General features: G+C 43.2%; 1 protein-coding gene across 2 annotated transcripts; it reads right to left on the bottom strand.

Annotated features, from left to right (window-relative positions):
- Positions 1-528: 528 nt before the first annotated feature.
- On the bottom strand, positions 529-20,718 carry cact (NF-kappa-B inhibitor cactus). Of its 2 annotated transcripts, XM_022809748.2 has the most exons (7): positions 16,553-17,042; positions 14,654-14,794; positions 8,933-9,123; positions 8,054-8,293; positions 3,839-3,964; positions 3,567-3,645; positions 529-2,369 (listed from the first exon to the last, which is right to left on the bottom strand). In XM_022809748.2, exons 3-7 carry the CDS (start codon positions 9,110-9,112, stop codon positions 1,879-1,881), a joined length of 1,116 nt encoding a protein of 371 aa, XP_022665483.1. In that variant the 5' UTR covers positions 9,113-9,123; positions 14,654-14,794; positions 16,553-17,042; the 3' UTR covers positions 529-1,878. The 2 variants fall into 2 exon arrangements, with proteins under 2 accessions (XP_022665483.1, XP_086849535.1); XM_086993409.1 differs by lacking the exons at positions 8,933-9,123; positions 16,553-17,042 and adding an exon at positions 19,259-20,718.
- Positions 20,719-21,279: the final 561 nt, after the last annotated feature.

The following is a 21,279-nucleotide window of genomic DNA, read 5'->3' as shown; positions in this document are numbered from 1 at the left end:
TATGGTTTTCATTTACCTATCATATCCTATTCGTGGCAATATGTTTTTTATACGGATTGTCTATCTGTAAATGAAATCCACAACCAGAGCGCCAAGACGTGGTGGCTAGTCTGCTTATCCGTTAACTTAAAAAATGGCAAGCAAGTGGCGTGTTCGGGTCCGAACATTCACGCAATTTTGATTTTTCACGAAGGTAAAGAAAGAATCTCAGCAGAAAAAGACAGGATCTCGCAGGTAAATGAATAATAAATCTGTCGACGTGGGAAAAACTGAATGATGCCGAAGACCTGAGAGCCCTTCTGAGACAGTAAGGTAACGCGCTACTAATATGCCGATAGAACTGCAGGGCGCGTATGAGAAGGTCGCGCGTGCTACTACAGTTCGATAGCGCATTGGTTGGGATTGTTTTGTGCTGGTAGCGGAAATCGATTTTTTGAGACGGTTTCCGTAACTGTTTTGAATAATAACAAAAGTAATAGCTCCGACAATGAACAAATGACCAATCACTTAAAAAGACGACGCACCCAATTTGTATACAACCCTATAACAACTTTATTAGGCTATTCTGTTTTTGTTACGTTGTCTCCTGCTTTTGATTAATTTAGTTTTATGTACAATACGCGAGTAGACAAAAGTTTTTATTATAAAAGCCATTTTTTGCTGCCAGTCTTACGCCATAACCAGTAGTCTTCACATGAGTAGGCGAATGGATGTCTTCTCAGACAGGACTTTGGTGCCGTGAGCAGGCCGCGCAGGCTGGCGGACAATGCCACATGAATGTCCTAATGGTCGTTAATCTAGGTCAGACATCACGCAACGGCAGCTCGCACTTCTTTACAATACGGCAGGGTCTATTGGTAATTTAATTATTATCCCTAGTATTTTAACGTCCACTGTACGTACGATACCCATAACCGTCTATTTATTGTAACTATCGCTTTATCCTTATATAATTGCGAAGTGTTTTATCACCTTTTAACTGTGAGAACTTCTTTTACAATTCATACATAATTTAAATTTTCATTATGTTTATATGTACCGCAACTACCTCGTGTGTTACCTCCTTCTTTCTTAAATAGCAGATGTGTGATATAAAAAAAGACCTTCAACACAAGCTCCTGCTATAATTGTCTGTAACAAACGTAGCCGTAACGCGTTATTGAATAAAATGTATGTTGATGGTATGTTTGGGAAAAAGAAATAAAGAGTTCCCGTCGTGTCCAATTGGCTAAGCATGGCGGCCCTATAAATCACATGCAAGTCAAACATTTCATGAACAATTTAAATACTTTCCTTTCAACCATAAATTGTGCTTCTACAGGTAACGTTCTCAAGAAGAATCGATATTTTCTTTTATTCATAGAACTGCTAATAAAACTCAGAATATTGTTAGCAACGCTAGATGTTCCTTCAATACTGAGTGCGGTGCACTGGTAAAGGTAATGTAGTATATATTAAGCCAGGAATCTACACAATCTGATAGAATTCTGTTGTTGCTAAGAGGGACAACTTGAGTCTATTATGCCTCTTTTTGCGCGCTTGGGATAATAGATCACACTAGTTAGTGTGTTATCTATGTGTACCAACGTTCTCTGTGTCTCCCTAGTTATGTTCTACCATTTCCTGTCGTCACTGGTCTAATTTACCGTATCATTCGTGGCCTTGTTGGCCAAGATCACAGGATTAATTATTGTCATAATAACAACATTTTTGCGTATTACGCAGGAAAGGTCAGGCAGGCGGGGTGTCCTACAGAGAGGGGCTATTGCCCCGCGAAGCCAGTACAAGACGTATGGCACGGCTAGTGGTAAATATATGTTCCAGGCAGAGTGCGTAAAGAGCACCTTTTCGATCGATAAACGTTGTATTGATTAATTACTAGCAGGGAACCTGCTGATCTTTCGGACGGCAACCCTGAGGACGCAGTCGCTTGTTTGCGGTTACTCCGTCATCATCGTCGCTGGTGTCATCTTCCAATGACAGTTCTTCTCTGGTTGGAGCCCGTGCACCAAATGCTTGGAGTAACATGAGACATTGGGTCAGTTCAGGGATCTGGCTTCCGTGCATAAGCTTCTGCTTACGATGAATCCTCATGATTGCGGTACGTCCGGCGTAATCTTCCTGCTCGATTGAGGCACCAGAATTTAGCAAAACCCTTACCATATCGGTACGGCGTTGCTCAATCGCCAGCTGAAGCGCTGTACGACCTTCGCGCATTTCGAGGGTGTTGGCGTGACCTGCAAATGGCAACAAGGCCTCCAACACACGAATATTCCCCGACTCTACAGCTAGGTGTAACGGGGTCATACCAAGCGAACACAGCTGATTCAGCTCGACCAGCTTCGTACGCGGTTGTGCAGGAGTCACAACTAAAAAACAACAAAGAACAACATAATTATATCTCGAGTGCTAGCTACAGAGTATTTATCTTTTCTGTTTATTGCCTAAGCTAAGTCATTTTTGTCTGGTCAAAGTTAGCGCAGCTTTGTGCGACAGCTCTTCTGTTTCGACTGAGGCAGCCACCCAAAGCAGATAGCACAGCGTATTACCGAAGATGGGACAGATCAGTAAGTACAACAACCGATAATCATTTTAGAATAATTTCATCCCATAAGAACAACAGACGAAGTAATACTTGCGTTCCGAAAAGAAGGATCCCGCCTCTATCACTATTAAATTATGAAGCGAACACTGATCATCGGTTTCTCGTTACCTACGCTAACCGAGTGTCCTATCCTACAGACAAGGCATGTGCAAAATTTTAGCGTGGACTTGTTAACATCTTTGGTTTCTCCGAACACTCGGGTTACATATAGTGTGAAGGAGAGAATAGTTGAATATAAAATAAAAAACAGTAGTATCCGCTGCTGGATAATTCATAAATTAGACAGCCACTCAGCCTTAGTTAACCTTTTGTGACGGTTTATCCTAAATAGCTCAACATATCATCTGATTCATTTTGTCAATCATTGTACGCGTAAGATATCGGAAAGTACTGGACGTTTCAATAGGCGTGGCATAGAGCAGCGATAATGATTAGAACCAGAACGTCAGTCTTCAGTCGTTTCGAACATAACGACAGCTTGCTGCTGTTTGTTAAGAGACGGGAACGAGTTTCGTCACATGCTCGCCATTAGTTATGTTGAAGACAGAATTGAATGGATGAAGAAATGATCAGAAATCTATGTTTAGTTCTATGAACGATGTCAGCGAAAAAGAGGGCGAGTGCTTGGTATTGATAAAGCCCCTTCTGCTACGTCCGTATATTACGCTGTTCAGGTCGAGAAAATCCTTCTTGATTTGATTATATCAGGTGCAACCTTAGCTAAATGACAGGACCAAATTCTGCCAGGACTATCTATTGCGCTTATAGAAGTTGCAAGAGCTGCATCGGATAGTTGATTTTTTGATTATTTTGAGTGAAATGAGCACCTAGTGCATAATACATATTTGTGTAGAATAACTTAGAATAAAAACAACATTGTCTATAAGAACAGCAGTCGGAGCCAAGTTTTGTTAGTTAGGTCTAACAGTGATTTCTGTTCAAATCCCAATTTAGTACTAACCGTAAAATGTTAGGCCAAGTTCACTTATTTCATCAGCGCGGGCAGGTGCTGTGATCGCGCGAACCAGCGCTTCGTTACCCTGTTCGTTAATGAAGCAACAAAAAGAAGCCAATAAGATATGTTGGACCGTCAAATAAATGTTTTAAATATGGTGAAATTTCACACGCCTCAATCCACTAAATTTGTCAGTACAATTTACTCTCGGATAAGAAGAATCTGTGACAAAAAGCAGGTACGTTTTAGCGAACCAACGGTCGACTCGTGCTATTCACCTTTTGCGCGGCAATGTGCAGGGGTGTGAAGCGCAGATCGTCCGGCCGATCAGCTGTCGCGCCGGCCAGTACAAGGCGTCTCGCACTCCAGTCGTCCTCGTGCTCACAGGCAACATGGAGCGCCGTCTAACAGAAACATTAGAACAACAGGTAAAACGAGTAAACGTTTTAGCCACTCTCGGTTGTTTCAGAGTAATTACTACAATAGTAAATATGAAAAAGAACTCACAAGCCAATGTAATCGTAACAAATAAAGTTGAAAATAAGCCAGCTTTTTGCATGCCTCTAGAAAACCCATCCGGCCGCACACGGATGCTATCGGGATGTCATTCTATCACAATTTTGCTCAGTTTTACGCCTGACAAAATTTATTCATCCTAATAGCATCACGTATCGATGTGTCATACGTGAAGCAGATCGTTTACGCAATGGCCTTATCACGCATAGTTAAAGTCATCGCTTTAGACGATAGTCCAGGGGCTGACGTAGCGTTCGTACTGACTTTAGATATAAGCCGCACAAATTCAAACAAAAAATCGTCGATGTTAGCCGATGTTGGCCTTTTATTAGCTGGAGGTCAATTCGAGACGGAATTATTGCAATATATTATTACAATAATAATAAAAATTTATTCAACGTTTATCTAGCCTGTGTTTTTATATTCGGCGCAACGGGTAAAATAAAAAATTCAGATTCTTCACAAATAAAAAAACGAAATCGTTTTTAAATTGATTAACAGGAAACCCATACTTTTACCTCCAGTTTCTTTAAGGTAAAATAAAGCACTGATAACAATAAAAACAACTTCTATTTCTTATAGACTCTAGGAAATGTTTATTATCTCCACTAACTTAGTTATCCACTTTATGGTAAATTGGGAATGAAATTCAATTCATAGCTAATGGTGGATGGGACCGCAAACGGCATAGGTATTTTTTGCGACTAATCAAGTACACGGTTGCGGCCCGACATTTGTCAACAGAATAAAACGTCATGAACTCTATTGTTAGGGGCTCGCTACCGCCATCACCATCATTGTCGTCACCATTTCTGTCACCGCGATGCATTTTTATCGTTTTCCTCGTACAGTCCCCCAACAAGTCGAGCGTAAACGTCCAAGTAGCTCACTTTGGAAAAATACGGAAATTTATCTTGAGTAGTAAGAGGAACCTAGATAAACAGCCATGCGCGTTTTGCAACATCTGGTCTCCTCAGAAAACCCATGCTATACGGAGCCAGTACGAAGACCTTGGGCCTATGGCTGCCGGCGGTAGAAGTCAGGCACAACGAACCAGCTGTTGCTGGATTTCGATTAATCGAAAAGTGCGGACTTTATCCGCTCGAAAGTGTTGTTGCTCGCTGATATAGCGTGCGCTTTTGAAGTAACCTCTGGAGGCGCTTTTGAAATAACGGGAAGGCAAATCATGCACCCTTTGCTTAGATCGCCTGCTCTAACGGGTGCGGTTAGTCGACACTTAGGTGCTTCCCAAAAATGAATATTGGCGCTTGCGACCGGGCTAGAAGACCTAGCTCTATTGTCAGCAGATGCGGACGTGGCTGACAAGCTACCAATGTCGTTGACACTGAACGTGGTGTGAACAGATCTCTCGAAATAAACAATATGTAATTATATTTAGTATATGATAATGATCTGGCTGCTTGCACAGTAACATCAGTAATGGCAACCAATGACAATATGATACACGCACTCTGTTTAATGCTCAAGCACATATACAATATTTCTATTCCTGAAGCAATCAAGCTTAGAAGCTCGATAATAGAAGAGGTGGTATGCAAGGTGCAAATATCATTATTAAATCAGACTGACTATAGAATCCCATGGGAGTTTCCAGTAACGCCCACCGATTCGAGTAAATCAAATGTCCTTAAATCTAATCAAGGTTTTAATGGCGTTGGGTGTGTCTAGAAAGTTATCTATTGAAAGCCTGTCATGTTTAATGATAAAACGAGTTACCCACATTGCGATTACCTTGGGATTTTCCTAGAGAATTTACGCTGTGGTTCGATGCCTAAAAGTACCAACAACTAACCGTTACCCTTTTTTTCCCATTTAAAGTACCGTGGCAATTGCCAGCACGAGTGGTAGAGAGATTCATGCCACCAGCCTCTTAGTCTTTGGCACGAGAGAGTTATTACAGCCATAGCTAGCTCTGCCATTTATTTTCAACTTGGCAAAAGCATTGTACCGGAAATACTGAACGGCAATAACATAGGGAAGTACGCCAGAACAGTGTCATTGTTATCCTTATTTACGCATCGTATAGCAGCCGTTGTCGCTTCTGCCATCAAACGCTACCACGGCAGACCCGATCACTCGTAGAATACAACACATATAATAATGACAGGTAAATGGATAGACAAATAGCTACCTATTGGCGTCCTCGGAACCGATGGGGTATTCCCCATACCAGCCCCAGTTACACATATTTCTTATTTGAGAGTTTCCTAACCATGGAATAGCGGATAGCGAGACAACTAGCGACCCAAAACGGAGTAACAGTAGCAGCAATGGCGTCGTGGCACCAACATTAACAGCTGGGAAATTCCTCAATATCCACTACACACAGTGTCCCCTGTAACTATACGCCAACAAACATTAACGACAGCAACATCCAATGCTCGTATAAACACTCTCACACACCAATAAACAGAAAGGCTAGCGGATCCGTCCGTTGTCAGCACCAGCCAACACATGTTTGCTATAAGCCGACTGCCCTGTCAGCAGGCCAGGACAGCTGTGTGCGTGTGTGTCATGGAACGAAACGGAAAAATGTGCAATTCTGCTGCGCATAATGCTGCCAGTAGAATCCATGCCTGGTGACGAGAACGGCGTTAACTTTGTTTGATTGACCCACACATCGACGGGCCACGGCAGCAGCAGCCGCAGTAACTACGCCGTCTCAGCGTACCCGCGCTTATCGAGGCCGGGCGAGTGGGAGGTCCCAGAGCGACGCCGAGGACAACGCCATACTAGAACTGATTTCAGCAGCTGCCGAATGATTCATTATGAGCGATATGTGCATAGTTCATTCATATTCACCGCAGCATAGGGTCAGTCAATGGTGACTGAGCCAGAAGCGCGGCTGAGGAGAAGCTCGCGACACCATCCTATCGAATTCCTCTCTTCTATGGGCCTGCTAAAAGGCAACGTCTCTAACGAGATGATATCATAATCGTCGAGAGCCACTTCATTGTCATTGAGCATCGGCCCAACCGAGTATAGCATCTTTTCGCAGGTTATTTGACTACGTGCGTTTGGAAAGTCGTGACAAATATTGCACTACTACGCGTTCTGACAACGCGAATACACGCCGTCAGAACAAACAAACAGGCTCATAAGTTTGTTTGCAGGAAATGACACGTAGAACTAAGGCTAAAAAGGTGAATAGTACCATCGGCAAACGTTGCATTGCCGGCCGTTGTCGTTAGAGTCGCGTGTAATTCTGATTCGTTAGAGGACGTCCACTGTAAATTATGGGAGTATTTGGAGGGAGCTTCGTTTAGGGGCAGCGTTCTATTATGTCACACGTGGTCGATGAGCAAATGTACTATAAATTCACGTTCAATCTAAAAACGATATAGCGGACGATCGACGAAAGAATACAGCTAATGATAAACTTTATCTTGACGATTTTTTACGGTAGAGTTGTGTCGAGCCTATTCCGAACGTTGAACAAATTCACCTAGTAACGTCGCGAGCGTGCTCGATGGAATCAACTAGAATTAGCCAAACGGAAAATTCCTGTCCGTACCTAAACCCTATGTAGCTACAGTAAAAGCTACCACCGTATCGGGAACCCATACTAAAGGTTTATTTACAAGAGTCACGTCGTGTTATTACACATACATTCACACAAAACGCTCTTCACTACACAACTACGTAACATAAAGCACACACATTATTATCTAGTAGACTGAAGTGGAAATTGGAAAAAAAAACGAAGCGGACAGAGAGGAAATCTCGCAACGGAACTATTGTATTCGACAAGTACGCTATTTGAAGGAAGGAAAAAATCGACGCTCACTGCGCCCAGAACCTTTCCACGTTTGTTAACATTTCCAAAAATCCGATCAGCTTCTGTGATATTATTAAAACACGTGGTGTAATAGCAGAAAAAAAAATCAGTAAATTTTTTTTAAATAAGTAAATAACAAATGATATAATCTATACAATAACAGGATATAGAAACCGACCTGGCCATAATTGTTAGCGATGTCAAGCAACTCGGGCGTTGGAGTAGCTCTCATATACTGTAACAGCAGCTGATGATGGCCTGTGTCAGTCTTGCCGGGCGCAGCCGTACTGGCCAGCATTCGATGAAGCACCGTATCTCCACATTCATCCTGAGAATAAATATTTTGCCAGCTGAATGCCCACGATGAGGTTTCTTCGAGAATTAGTCCCGAGTCTAATCCGCTTTCGGCGTTGCTCACCTATAAAGTTGAGTTAGCATTATTTTAGTAACATATATATGAAACTGCTTGTTTTTTTTATTAACATTTTTTCTAGCGGCCCATCCAGTAGTTCTCTAGTATCCATGTAGCGTTTGGCAATTGCGAATGAGAGAGATATTAGTGTAAAAATCTGTGACCGTGTCAATCAGACATATTCAAAAAATAGCGCTACATCAAGTAGCGACTGTTTGAACTATCGGCTAAATGATTAGACATTAGACAATGTTTGCTGTTATGGTCCGTTTATATATGTTTCGATTGCACCTAATTTAGCGTAAAACGCAAAGTTGAGTGCGAAAGTGAAACCAGAACATTTCCCAAACCGAAGATGACAAATATGTTCCCGATCGTGCATAGCGAAGAAGCCTATAAAGAAAAAGTAAGACTCGTTCGGATGTTCAGGATTTGGCTAGAAAACTAAACGTTTATCGATGATGACATGTCTAGCCAGTATTTAGTGCTTTCTTTATTTATTAGCAGCAACTTTGCAGTAGTAACGTAATAGTAAACGATACGGTTGAGTTTTATCGAAGCGTACCTCCTCTGAACCCTATAAAGAAATAACTCCTTAAAATATATAGTCGTACACATAAATACATGGTCAAAGATAGTTCTTACGTTCCGTTTGTTCGTTGCAAATCCAAACTGCTTTTCGGCCACCTTTAGGCGTCTGTACGCAGGAGTCATTTTCCCATTTTTGAGCTTCTCTACATCGACCGACTGGCAGCTGTTGATGCAATGAAACTGGTGAAAATCAAGGCAGCACTGTGAGCGCCTATTGCACAGGTAGAGATGCATCTTCACTCAGACTGACGTACCACAGGACAAAGCGAAAGCACACGATTCAATGCTACAATTAGCTCAACCTTCTTCGCGAGGTATGCCAGGAGGATAGCACAGTGAGGAACGGAAATGCACACTTATGCTGGTAATAATAGTCGTGTTAATGGCCACAGACAATTAGAGTTTCCTCATGCTGCTCTAGTCGATTTCTTTGAATAAATGAGACCTGGCATCGCATGCCAGCTAAATGACCATGGAACTACCATACATAGCCTAGGAACTGCCGCAAGCCCCATCTGTACACCAACTACGAAGCCCGCTGGCCCAGGCGTGATGGCCACAAAAACTAAAGCTTTTTTTTGTGGAGAATCACTGTCACCGCTTGTTCTGCCGAAATTCAAATTGTAGCTGTCTTTTACAACTAAACAGCTTTCGACCGCAATCTAAATTACCTCTCACCGGCTGCCGTCGTTGACGCCATCGCCGCTGAGAGCAGCCTGTGGTCGTCGGATCCACCGCAGAGATCGCGTTTGCACGTGCTATCTTAATCTGCTGGGAACTGTTGCCACCGCCGTCGTCACTGTGGCCGCTGATGCTTCCTCTAATAAGCACGCTTCAGCTGTTCGAGGCCAATACGCGCAACGAGCAGTCTCTGATATTGATAGCATTTGTTCACAAAAACGTGACACTACCGCACAACACCGTATTGAAATAAAGACGTCGAAACAAACACTGTCTCGCATGTTCTTCAATACGATCACAGCAGCGCACAATCATGTAGAAGATTGTACATAGGCACACCAGGCAGTTACACACTGGCGGTCTCAGCACTGAGTCGCCGCATTACAGGAAGCAGTTGAGACACTCACTGCGTTTACTTCTTGCCTAAACAGAATCGCTGGATCAGCTGGACTAGTTAACACGACTTTTCTAGAGTGGACTGTTGCCTTTTTTTTTTTTTAGCTGTTCTAGCTGTCTCCAGCCTTTGTGGCTTCAGGAGTTCCCTGAAACTTAGCTAACAGATATCAATCTGAAATGATCAGTTGATAGTAGCAAATATGCATATGCACAAGAGAGTCGAGCCGCTATCACGCAGCAAACCCTGTCACGCTACAATGACAGATCGATCCGATTCGTCTGGCTTAGATGCGATGTTCCGGCTGCTGTGTGTTAGAGAACCGGGGCAGCAGGCGGTGGGAGCAACGCGTTGGACAGCTCCTTCGTAGTCAGATCAGATCACCGAGTAACATTACGCTTTGCTGAGATTGGCCTGACGTAGTTGTGCCTTTACTATGAAGGACAGTTGCTGACTTGCCATTGCCTTGGTTAACGTTATAGTGGCGGGAATCTTTGTTCCGTCCGCGTCAGGGCTCCGCCACCATCGCGTCGATAAAGCCGCAGACACTACGGTCGTTGTTCCCTTGTGTTGAATCAATGAACGGCCAATTACAGGAGCAGCGGCGACACAATCGCTAGCAACCAGATCCGCGGTAGCGATCCACAGCAAAGCATTCGTCGTTTTAGCGAGCGTTGGGTATTCCCACGACCTCCCCCCGCCGCCAAAGCCATTGCGAACGCTAGCGACCGTCTGCGCTATGATGGCTTTCTGTCTGGTTGTCTATTTTATGATCTACCCGAAGAGATTTTCTATGCTGCCTATAGTACGACGGCAGAAGGATATTCTTCTGCTCAATGGTAGGAATATGATGATACTCAGCTTCGTCGTTCACAGAACGGCCATTCTAGCTGACTGCTCCCTACCTTTGCCAGCAGGTCTGCGATCCCGTGCGAGCGCAGGCGATGACACCCTCGCCTTCTCGACGCAGGCAGCCAAGTAACCTTCATTGCTAATTGCCAGTAGTAGCAATAACACCAATAGGCCTACATGACTGATCTGACAGGTTTCGAGGAAGGCTGGCTCTCCTTCAGCAACTGCTGACTGCTGGTGTCTTTCGCACCATGACGAAATAGCATAAATGAGTGTTTGTAGAAGAAGTAGCACCAGCGTCGGACAATCCCGTATCTAGCAGCAGCAGCAGCAGGGAAACAGATACTGTTGCGCTATTGTACCGTATTGGCAGATCGTACCACAATTGGAAAGCGTTTAGCTCGTTCGTTCTTTTTTGCTGTAGCGTTATCACAGTATTATAAATAAGTTTGTTTGGCGGGAAGGCCTGACATTATACCATTGGCTGTAGACTCTGAAATAACTAGTAAGGACCGGCAGCCAGCTAAATGTATGTCAGCTAAGAGCGGGCAAGGAAATTGCGGTGCAAATCGCACCACGGACACGACAGAGTGGCCCACATGAAATAATCCCAGAACTGGTTAATGTAACATAACATGCTAAAATCGAAATAGACTATGGATCAATAATGGACCGCTAGTTAACTATTGCGAATTCTGCTAAAGTCGAGTTCCGGTGACAGTTTTTTTGGTCCTTCAGCTTTCACGGGCATCTAATTCTCCGAAATAAGAAGAGTGTATCTCTACAGCTCAGCTGGTAGTCGATTCCTGTGCGAATATGCTTCTGTAAGATCTCTACATCCTTATATACCTGCACACATAGTTAGATGGTGCCAGATGGATTTTCCCAGTTGAGCGACGCAAATACCATTTATACATTACTACACAGGGCTACCTAAGCAGGAATGGCGCACTGAACCGTGACCCACTACAAACATTTCCTCATCGTAGCTATATAGTATATTAATACAATATAGCATTATTTATTTTAGGATATTTTTCTAGAAATGCTATTTATTTGATAAGCCTTTTCTCGTGCTGCTCAAAAACCACAGTCGGAAGGTCATCAGAAGAGCCTCCAGCGTATCGTGGAGACGAGCGGCGGCCTCTTGTTTGTCTGTTTGCCTTTTGCATTATCCTTCGCCTGTATTAGAAAGGGTTTTCCCCGAGCCGATCGAAAACAACGCGGATGTCAATGCGCTCTGTGCTACGAAGTATGCAGCCGAAGCACCAGAGCCGTCGAGCAGTTGCATCTCTGGACGGCCGGCAGACAGCCTTCTAAACAAAACGCTTAGATATCGGCAGAAGGATTTTTGAAAATACCGTGTATAGGCAGCTAAATACGAAACGAGCAGATTTTTGTAGCTTTCTGCCTACAAGAAAAACAGTAGTACCGAAACTGACGCGCGAACAATTGTGTGCAATATAAATATTAGCAGGGACACAGATATTAGCTATCCTTCCTAAGTTGACTTGACAAAGCCCTTTGCTTCGTTGCGCTGCATTAACGGTCACAGGACGCCGAAGCGCACAGAAAAGCTGTTCAACAAATTACGCAACTGTCCGGGAAACTGATGAACGATACTAGACAAGAAAGGAGGTCAAACTGATGACCCAAAAAAAAACATCTTCCCAGTGACTTGACGCTTAGTATACTTATTTTAAAAAAATTATCTAAACTACACGATAAGCTATGAACTTGAGAGTAGTGGTTTTGACTAGCTAAAACACTCGAGCCGCACTGTTAAATAATCTACATGGATTGTCGTTAGTTTTTTAAAGAGATAGATTTCCTACTTCTGTAGAGAAAGCACACGTTCTTAGGGGTCGACAGTCCAGTTCTATAGATGAAAATTCAATGGACCCGATTATAAATACTGAACCCGTTTTAACTATTGTGTATGAATAAACATATCCCTGTAGTTTTCCAGGAAAACATTCTGCATGCTTTTAGCCTTCTATTATGTACGGCATATTGAATTCACGCGATCAGGCGATTCGTCTTCGATCAGCTGGAAAAATGTTTTTTCTTCAGACTAAACAACTGAGCTAATTGTTCAAATAAAAAATCAAAAAAGAGTTACAAATAGAATCATCTCTAGTATGCCGGCTTACAATATTTACGAAGCCTTTTGAAAATCTCCATTCGACATCAACGTTACAAACTGTCGTGGATGCACCACCTATAGCTTCTGACGCCTATCCGTCTTCGTTCGTCTGTGTTGGACAGAGTGCATGCATAAATAAAAATCACACTAACGTCTGATCCTACTTGTTTTCTTTTTAACAAGTCTGATGACCATTGACCTTTGCAGGTCACCAACCCGCCAATGTCTCACAACACTGCGCAGAAGGAAGTTGGGTACAGAGATTGGATCCTGATGACCGGTGCTAGTGGAAGGCCGACGACGTATACCGTCATGATAGTACTACGTGGTTTTCGCGACTCTATGTTGCTGATGAGCTGCTGCAGACTGCGCTGTCTCTGAGAAACGGATCGTCAGAGACAGGTCGGATAGTCAAGAAACGGGGAAAGCCCCGTCACACGTCACGTAATGTAAACTGGCAATGCGGCCGAGAAGAGCTGAACATCGTCTCATTTTTCTTCTGCTTTTTCTGCTTCTTCTTCTTCTATAAATTGTCCTTCTCCGGATCGGTGGGAAATTGCTGTGTTTTTATGCGGCACTCTGCCCTTACACTAAAGGAGAACGAAGTACGGGTAGACTTCAAGTCGACGCTTTGGTCCGTCGTTTGTGCTAGCCAATAGACTTCTAGAACCAATAAAATCATTAAGGTAATAACATTGTTATGGAAAATAATGTCCCGCAATAGTCTTTTTCGTATAGTATATTAAAAATTACTTGCGACTTTCAACAGGATGTGAATTTGCGACGAACCTAAACGAGACACCCTCCCTTCGAAGTTCTTCGGTCAGTTGCGTTCTGTTGTGTCATTTTCATTTATCTATCAGGACGAGATCAGTAATAGTGGTTTCTGTTGTGTTATTCTACGGTATTTCGCACTTTAGGTTCAGTAAGACGAGTGTACCTTGATAGCGTCTGTCCCTATACTCCCACTTGCTTTCGCAGCAACTTAATGTAGTGTGATAGAACCTATTTAAAAATAAGAGCGACCAAAAAACGTTTGCGCAAAAGCAGCCGCTATTACCCAAGACGTGAATTAAGGCCAGATTATCTTCAACGACCAAACATGGTCAAATATACATAATACTAACTGATTGTTGCTGATAAAATCCTAACAAACGTAAAAAAATGACATTAATTGCTATACGCATTGTAGTGCTGATCAAAGATACTATTCCGATAAATATATTACGGACGTTAACTTGCATCTTACAGCTAGGACGGGTTTAGAGAAAGCGCTCAGGCACTGTAAGCTGTACTTTAATGGTACGATAGTTAATGTCCAAACTTGATTCATACCTATGTCTTTTTTCCTAACTATACATAGCATATATGTGAACTATTTCTATCTATTTATTTCTGACATGGTACAAATAAATATGGCGCCCTTAACCATTCCGTTTCATATCATACAATAGCGTATTATAAGTAATGAGCATAACATTTGTCTAACTAATACATACTTTTGTCAAAAGGTGTAAAGTTTTTTCAGTCGAAGCGATGAACTGCCATCATCGTAAGCGTGCTTTGTGTATGCACGTGCCTGTGCGTTCACCTAAAGTTCGCATCATCTGATGTCATCATTGTGCCCATACGCGGCAAGAATCATTCATGGTTAATCTACTTGGGATTTAGGATAAAACCGTGAGCATTCTGGTATACTTACGTTGATTGCCGGATAGTCTGAGGTATGGCTCTGCACGCTTTGTAGCACGTTCTGACTACTTGATAAGGGGATGGCGGGCGACTGAAATATGGAGCCAGATAGAAACCCTGAATCTTGCTGATCCGTCTCCGATTGACTTGGCTGCAACAGACGACAAAGCAAACAAACTATTGAATTATCTCCGGACCTTAATGGGTAAGATCATGTTTGGTAGCTGTTCGAGTTTTCATGATGCCAGTAGGAGGTTCATCCTTACATAATTCCTACGAATTACACATTTTCTTAATTAAAAGCTATATTATTAGAAGCTCAAAAAATGAACTCATCTCAAAAATAGCACTAATAAGCAAAAATGCACATGTATTTCACATTACCGTAAATAGGTTTATGCTCTTTTTGATTAATTTTCGACCCATTCAGTCTAACCCTTGGACTCTTTAGCAGCTCAATACTGAGCAGTAACAGCACGGTATTTTTTTCGTAGTATTTTTTAAATCTATAATATCAACGGGTGTTCGTTCTCTAAAATTACGAAAATAAATCTCTAGCACCCGCCATGATGGATTTACGATTCCAAAAAAACTGTTTTCTTAGTACCGAGAACTGCTTATGAACGCATGCTCCCTAAGGTCAACTAGCCGCCCAGTTTATTTCCACAAACATGCATATAGTGTAAAGGATCACGTTATTTTAGCCACTTTTAGTTGTTGCGACTTTTGAACAAGTGAGCATATACTAACTAGCCAAAGAGGTCTTTCGCATCGTACGACTTTCGCCCAACCTTAGATAGCTGGTGTATTCCGCGAAAAAAGTCTTTTTTCTTAGAAACCATTCATTCATTCATTCATTCATCGACCCATTTGCAAACATCGGCCTTTGTTCCGAGATGTTTACATCTATGGCTATGTTGCATCGGTCGAGATAACTGATAATCAATTGGGTCCGTGTCCGAACTGTACACCGGATAGCTTAGTGTATATCGTTAAAGGTTCGTTACCGCTTGGTGGGTTACCCAAGTAGTATCTGATATAGCGTCGCCCTGCTCCAATGGAAAGTCCTTTTCTATAAACTTCAGGGCTTAAAAAATAAGCTGATTCGTGTAACAGTCTTCTTTTTTGTGCTTTGAATAACTCATAGTATAACACCGCCATATCATGTCAACGTAGACATTTGATTATAAATATTCCTTCGTGGTGTTGAACTGAAGGGTCTAACCATTCTAGCCTGCGTTTCTGACTGATCTTTCATCACCGCAAACGATTTTATATAGAAATGGTTTTGTTTTTGATGGGCAAGCAACGGAAAGCATGTTTTCATATGATTTGTCTGGCTATTTTCACTGAATTTATGGGACTTTCCTTTTTTCCCTTTCGATCCTTCCTAGTACATGAATTAGTAATAGTTGTCTCGGTCCTTCCTAGCCGTTCAGATAGTTCTCGGGTTAACCGCGCCGTATTTTGCTTAAGAAGGACGCCAGTTAAATAAAAGTAACAGGACGTGCCCAATAGTCAAACCAATCATCCTAAGAAGTTTCACTTAAATATAATTAGCCAATCAGCGTCATCTGCCGGCGACAACGGGAGCTTCTTACTCAACCTGGTACAAAACGGAAGTAGAATAAGCTCAATGTAAGTGAGGAAACATCGTTAGTGATCAGTAAGAAAGATGACCATTTCGCTGTATCCATAACATAGCTCTGAGTCACGTCTAGCCACTTGGCAGAAATCTAAATAAACCACACCGGTATAAACACAACGGTATCAGCCATCAACACTGAAAAAATGTCAACAAAATGGCGGGAAATTGCACACCTACTACGCTCACATCCTGCGTTGGCACTGACAGAAGAAAAAACATTATACGACTACTTTCTTTGAAAGTTTTTTGCATTTGTCATACCTCTTTGTGTTAGAGCTGATCTTTTATCACTCCTATCGTATGCCGTTTAGTCCGTTTTTTGTCCACCGATTTTTGTTCAGCTTCGATCAAACAATATTTTCGTTATGTTCTCTATCTAAATCCTCTCCATCTTTATTTTTCTTCTCAGAGCGGCCGCCACCTTAAATATCTAGCTGGGAAAGCGCTATTAAGTTTCAGCACCGTTCCAGCTATCAAATCAGGCAGGCAAACAAGCCGCTGTTGTCGCTGTCGTCCAACGTTGATCGGCGCAGGAAATCGTCGAGGGAGCGACGATGATGACTATAGCCATAGCTGTACCGGAGGATATTACTACTTCACAAAGAACACTAATACCGATCGCATCAGCAACTAAAACGACACAAAGCCACTAGCGATTTCCTTTGACTCAGGCCTTTGGTGACCATACCAGCACTTGTCATTGTTCGCTCGATTCCACCGCGTGCGCTGGCCTCGTTTCTCGCCCTTTAGTCGATCCGCCACTGCCACGCTTGCGACTGGAAAAAAAGTCAATTGCGCCAATGATACTGCTGTTGGCTCGAACGGCCCAGGAAAGGTCGGAGGGCCACCGTAAGCAAAAAAACTTACTGGCTGGCGTGTGCGCGTGACCAGCTAATGAGCGATCGTACACGAAATTGCACTGAACATCGACCAGCAGCTAAAGATATCATTGTAATAAGCGACGAGTCGTTCAAAGCACCAACTGTGGATCCATCCCCGTGTTCTAGTAGCGGCCACTGCAGTGACATCGGCCGCATAGGTCGCGCTGTTCTGCTACTATACAGAAAATCATCGTTCTTGCGCTTCTCTTCAACTGGAGAAGACCTGTTCGCTGGAGACCCATAGCAGAGATTTCATAGGGCTACAACGATCTCGCGTGTGTGACTAGCTGAAGCGGCGAACACGGAGCGGACAAAGGTCACCACGAGCGTAAAGGCACTGCCGCGCGATCGACGCATGCATAGATCGCGCAGAATGGAATGACGCCGAGGAATCACCATAGTCTGGCCGCGTTCGTCATCCGTAAACGCTACGCCTTTTGAAGCAGAGTTCTGGATGCATTAATTCGCTGAAAACTGACAGTCGACTAATCGCGCGTGTTGCCAATCTGTCATTAACACATTGATTGCCGTCCCAAGAAAGAGGGATACGTAGGGAGTACATTTAAGGAAAAGGACGGTAAGAAATGCGTCTCCTACTCTCTGAGTCGCGTTTTCTCTAAGCATTTCTACAAATAGTATTATACATTGCCTGAAACATAATTTCTGTTCTGTTCTGTTTCAAACGCTTTCAGGATAACCCATTGGGCAGGAGTGTCTTGAAACAAAGCTTATTATGCGTTTTTTTTTTTCAACGTAATATCGTACGAATATCTATTATTACGTCAAGACTATGCTACGTACAGTTCAGACAAATTTGACTGTGCACTGGAGCAAATTTAGCTCTAAATTTAAAAAAAAATTAAACTAGTTGAAAAAAAGGACATCCCCAGTCTGGATAGAAGCAGGCGGATCGAAGTGCCAACGACAAATCAAAGTTACTGTTCGTCTATTTCCTTATATACAAGCTCCACTTTATATCCTTATAATATATATATATATTATTAGGCAACATGTACAAATGCGCTAGGTACTCAACACACGTATACTGTATTTGGCTAGCCGGCAATGACCTATTTACTTCCTCTGTTGCGGCTAAAATGTAATACTACCATAGCGAACTGTGCACTATACATGTATCTCATTCTTTAGGAAGCGCACATCGATTAGGGTGACGGAGGAGAGAAAAAAAAAAGGAACAAGTGACGATCCTCCGTTGTGTCATGACAGACATACAAGATGTGCCGTTTCCCAACAACTGGAGACATGTCACAGGACTGGAGAACAGAATGCCCATTTGTGCCTACTTCGACGTTGCTAGAGAACAGAGACGCGTCCTAGACGTGGACGATCTTTCACCGGACGAGTATACTTATATCACGCTTTATGTTTCTTAAATCCGGTCCTATTACTTAGATGGCTAACTCCCAGCGAAATTAAATGAAGCGTGCTTACTGCCGGTTTCGAACGTAAAACGACTCACGTTGCTTAGCCAAACATGTTACCATTACGGGAACAAATCAACATAGTATATAGATAGAGCTGTTCCGATAACTTCTCGCGCTATACGTTTTTGGTGGTGAAAAAGATTAGTGATTCTATAACGACGATAAAATGAACTTACTCGGCGTGAAAGTTTCGTTTATTATCCTATTCAACTTTGCTTTTGTCTACAGTACTTAAAATAGCCCTCTATCGGTGCGGCATTGAAACATCGACGTTTAGAGTAGTAACGCGGTATCTGGGGAAGTAGTTGAAATCCGTGCCTCTACCAGCCGGCGCCTCTGAGTTCATCGAAGCGCACACACTGACATGAGCCAACCCTGAATAGATATACCAACTAAAATTCTTCTACTAATTAATGCGTTCAACTAACTCAGGCGGACACTTAATTTCGTTGTAAATATTTCTATAGCTAAAAGAAAGAGGGCGCATTAAACAACAATGTAACACAAACCAGTATCAGATATGATCCGAAGCGGCTTAAGTGCATAAGCATATAAGTTTTATTCAGTCGACTGTGCTAAAATCAATAGGCATCTATGGCGGAAAAATGGACGATTAAATAAATTGCTGATAATTTACGAACCTTAGCAAGTCGCTCCATTGGCGGCATTTTGAGGAATTGTTCCGGTTGCTGTACCAGTTAGCTCTAGTAACTTCCTGAAATTGTTCTCTGACGACCTGTTTCGCTGCCGTCTCTCTAAAATTAACTGCAATAAAAGACAGGCGCTTCTCCCTATTGCCCCACACGATGACGACAGCTGGCTGTGATCCGAGCTAAATTTCCTAACTGTTGTAAGTCCGCAAAATCAGCAAACGATGCTAGTACACTCAACGAAGAACAATTCTGGTAGGATCACACAGCACTATTTCGGACCTTCAATTTCGTCCGAGACGACCAAACTGAAGTTCTCTGAAAAACTATCAATGGGCATACGTTTCTGGTCTTGAACTTACAAGAGCTACAAGTCAACTAAGTTAGTTGTTCTCTCGATGTACGAAATACAACGGAACAGACCGAACTTAGCGGGATGGTTCGAGTGCTCAGTTTTAGCAGATGTGGCTAGATGCTGCCCTCGATTTCGAATACCTTACCACCACAGTTGCGGTCACAATAAACAGACACTCACATGCACCCAATTGCTTCTTCGATCACCGTTCTGTTTTGTTCCCCGCTAATGTTCGAAAAAAAAAAAGATGTCGAAGATACTATCGCTCTCGCCCGTCTTAATCTTAACAGAGCCCGCAGTCCTGCTTACTGATTCGCTAGCACTAAATAGACAGCGATGGGGTGGTGGCGACGACGGAGGTCGCTGTGTCGGAGTCGCAACGGTTATTGTTTGCAAACTTCTGTTCTCTGAGAAGGTAGTCGAAACCGTCGTACAGCCAACTAGACACTCACGCATATACAGATTGTATACAGGTTGCTACAAGTACTTATAGCATGCTGTTGTTGTTGTTATTCATGTGAGTGTTTTCCTCCGTGTTTTGACACTCTCTATCCAACTAGGTACCCCCCGTCAGGAGAGTTGCTGTCTATTCGGCCGCTGCCTGCCGATACTCATTAGCAGTGGTGCTCTCTGGCAAACTTTGATGGTCGTGCTGCGGACGTAGGCTAACGAGAGTGCGCTATGCCATTGATTGTCCGATGATTTGGGGCTGCTGTTTGTAAGTTTGCTTACTTGGCTACTGGCGATCACGAAGATAGCAGCAGCAGTAGTAGCAGCAGCAGGAACCGATTCGTGCTAGCGCCGCTGTCGCGGGGAAAGCCCCATCGCGGCCTTCCTGCTGCCGCTGTCGGCGCTCGCTTAGACGGAAGGAAACGGATGGAAGCATTCTTGTTATTGTGAGCAAGCCAGCGAGCGACCAGACGGCCGGGCGTCAAACCTTACATTACGCTATACCGTAACAGATTATGGGTTATAATTGAACTGTCGTACTGTATAGCAGCGACACATAGCGAAGCTTTAGTTCTTTGTGACCACAAAAAAAGTCCGCTGCTGATGCCGCCCTATAAGAATGAAAGCCTATCGCACCGCGCAGCCGCTACACTCATGGCAGCGGCGGAACGCGCTTCCACGTGCAATTGGCGCTGGCGAAACGACGAAAATGACGTGATTCATGCTCTCGAGCCGATAACAGGGAGGAGGCGTAATTTAGCATGCTCGTAAAACTCTCTCCGGCGAAATAAGCCACCGTATTATTTAGTGACTCACACTGGCCATGGTTAGTTAGAAAGAAAAAAGAAAAAGGGCTAGCTAGACATGAACGTTCTCTGAGCTTTCCTTCTAATAACGATCTTTACCAGCTCGCTGAAAAGGGGCGTCTAAACTGAGTATTTTGGATAAACCACGGGTATTCGCATCTGAAGCTTGACTTGTGCCATGTGCGGAATTGACGAACAGGACTGAATGCGAATTGACCGCCTCATGTACTTAGTGTTACCGCTGCATCGTTACGGGGGCATAGTAATTAGTCTATTATATCTGTATTATAGAGGGGTTTCGATAGCCCGTCGCAGTACGGCTCAAGGAGAAGGCTCTTGGATTAATATCTTATTGGTGAAAAAAATGGTTCCACCGCGACGATACGAAAAATCTGCTGGGT

This window comes from Varroa destructor, unplaced genomic scaffold (assembly GCF_002443255.2).
Source record: "Varroa destructor unplaced genomic scaffold, Vdes_3.0 BEIS01000006.1, whole genome shotgun sequence".
NCBI classification, from domain to species: domain Eukaryota; kingdom Metazoa; phylum Arthropoda; class Arachnida; order Mesostigmata; family Varroidae; genus Varroa; species Varroa destructor.
Note: the sequence above shows the minus strand (reverse complement) of the source record. Positions and strands in the feature narration are given on the sequence as shown.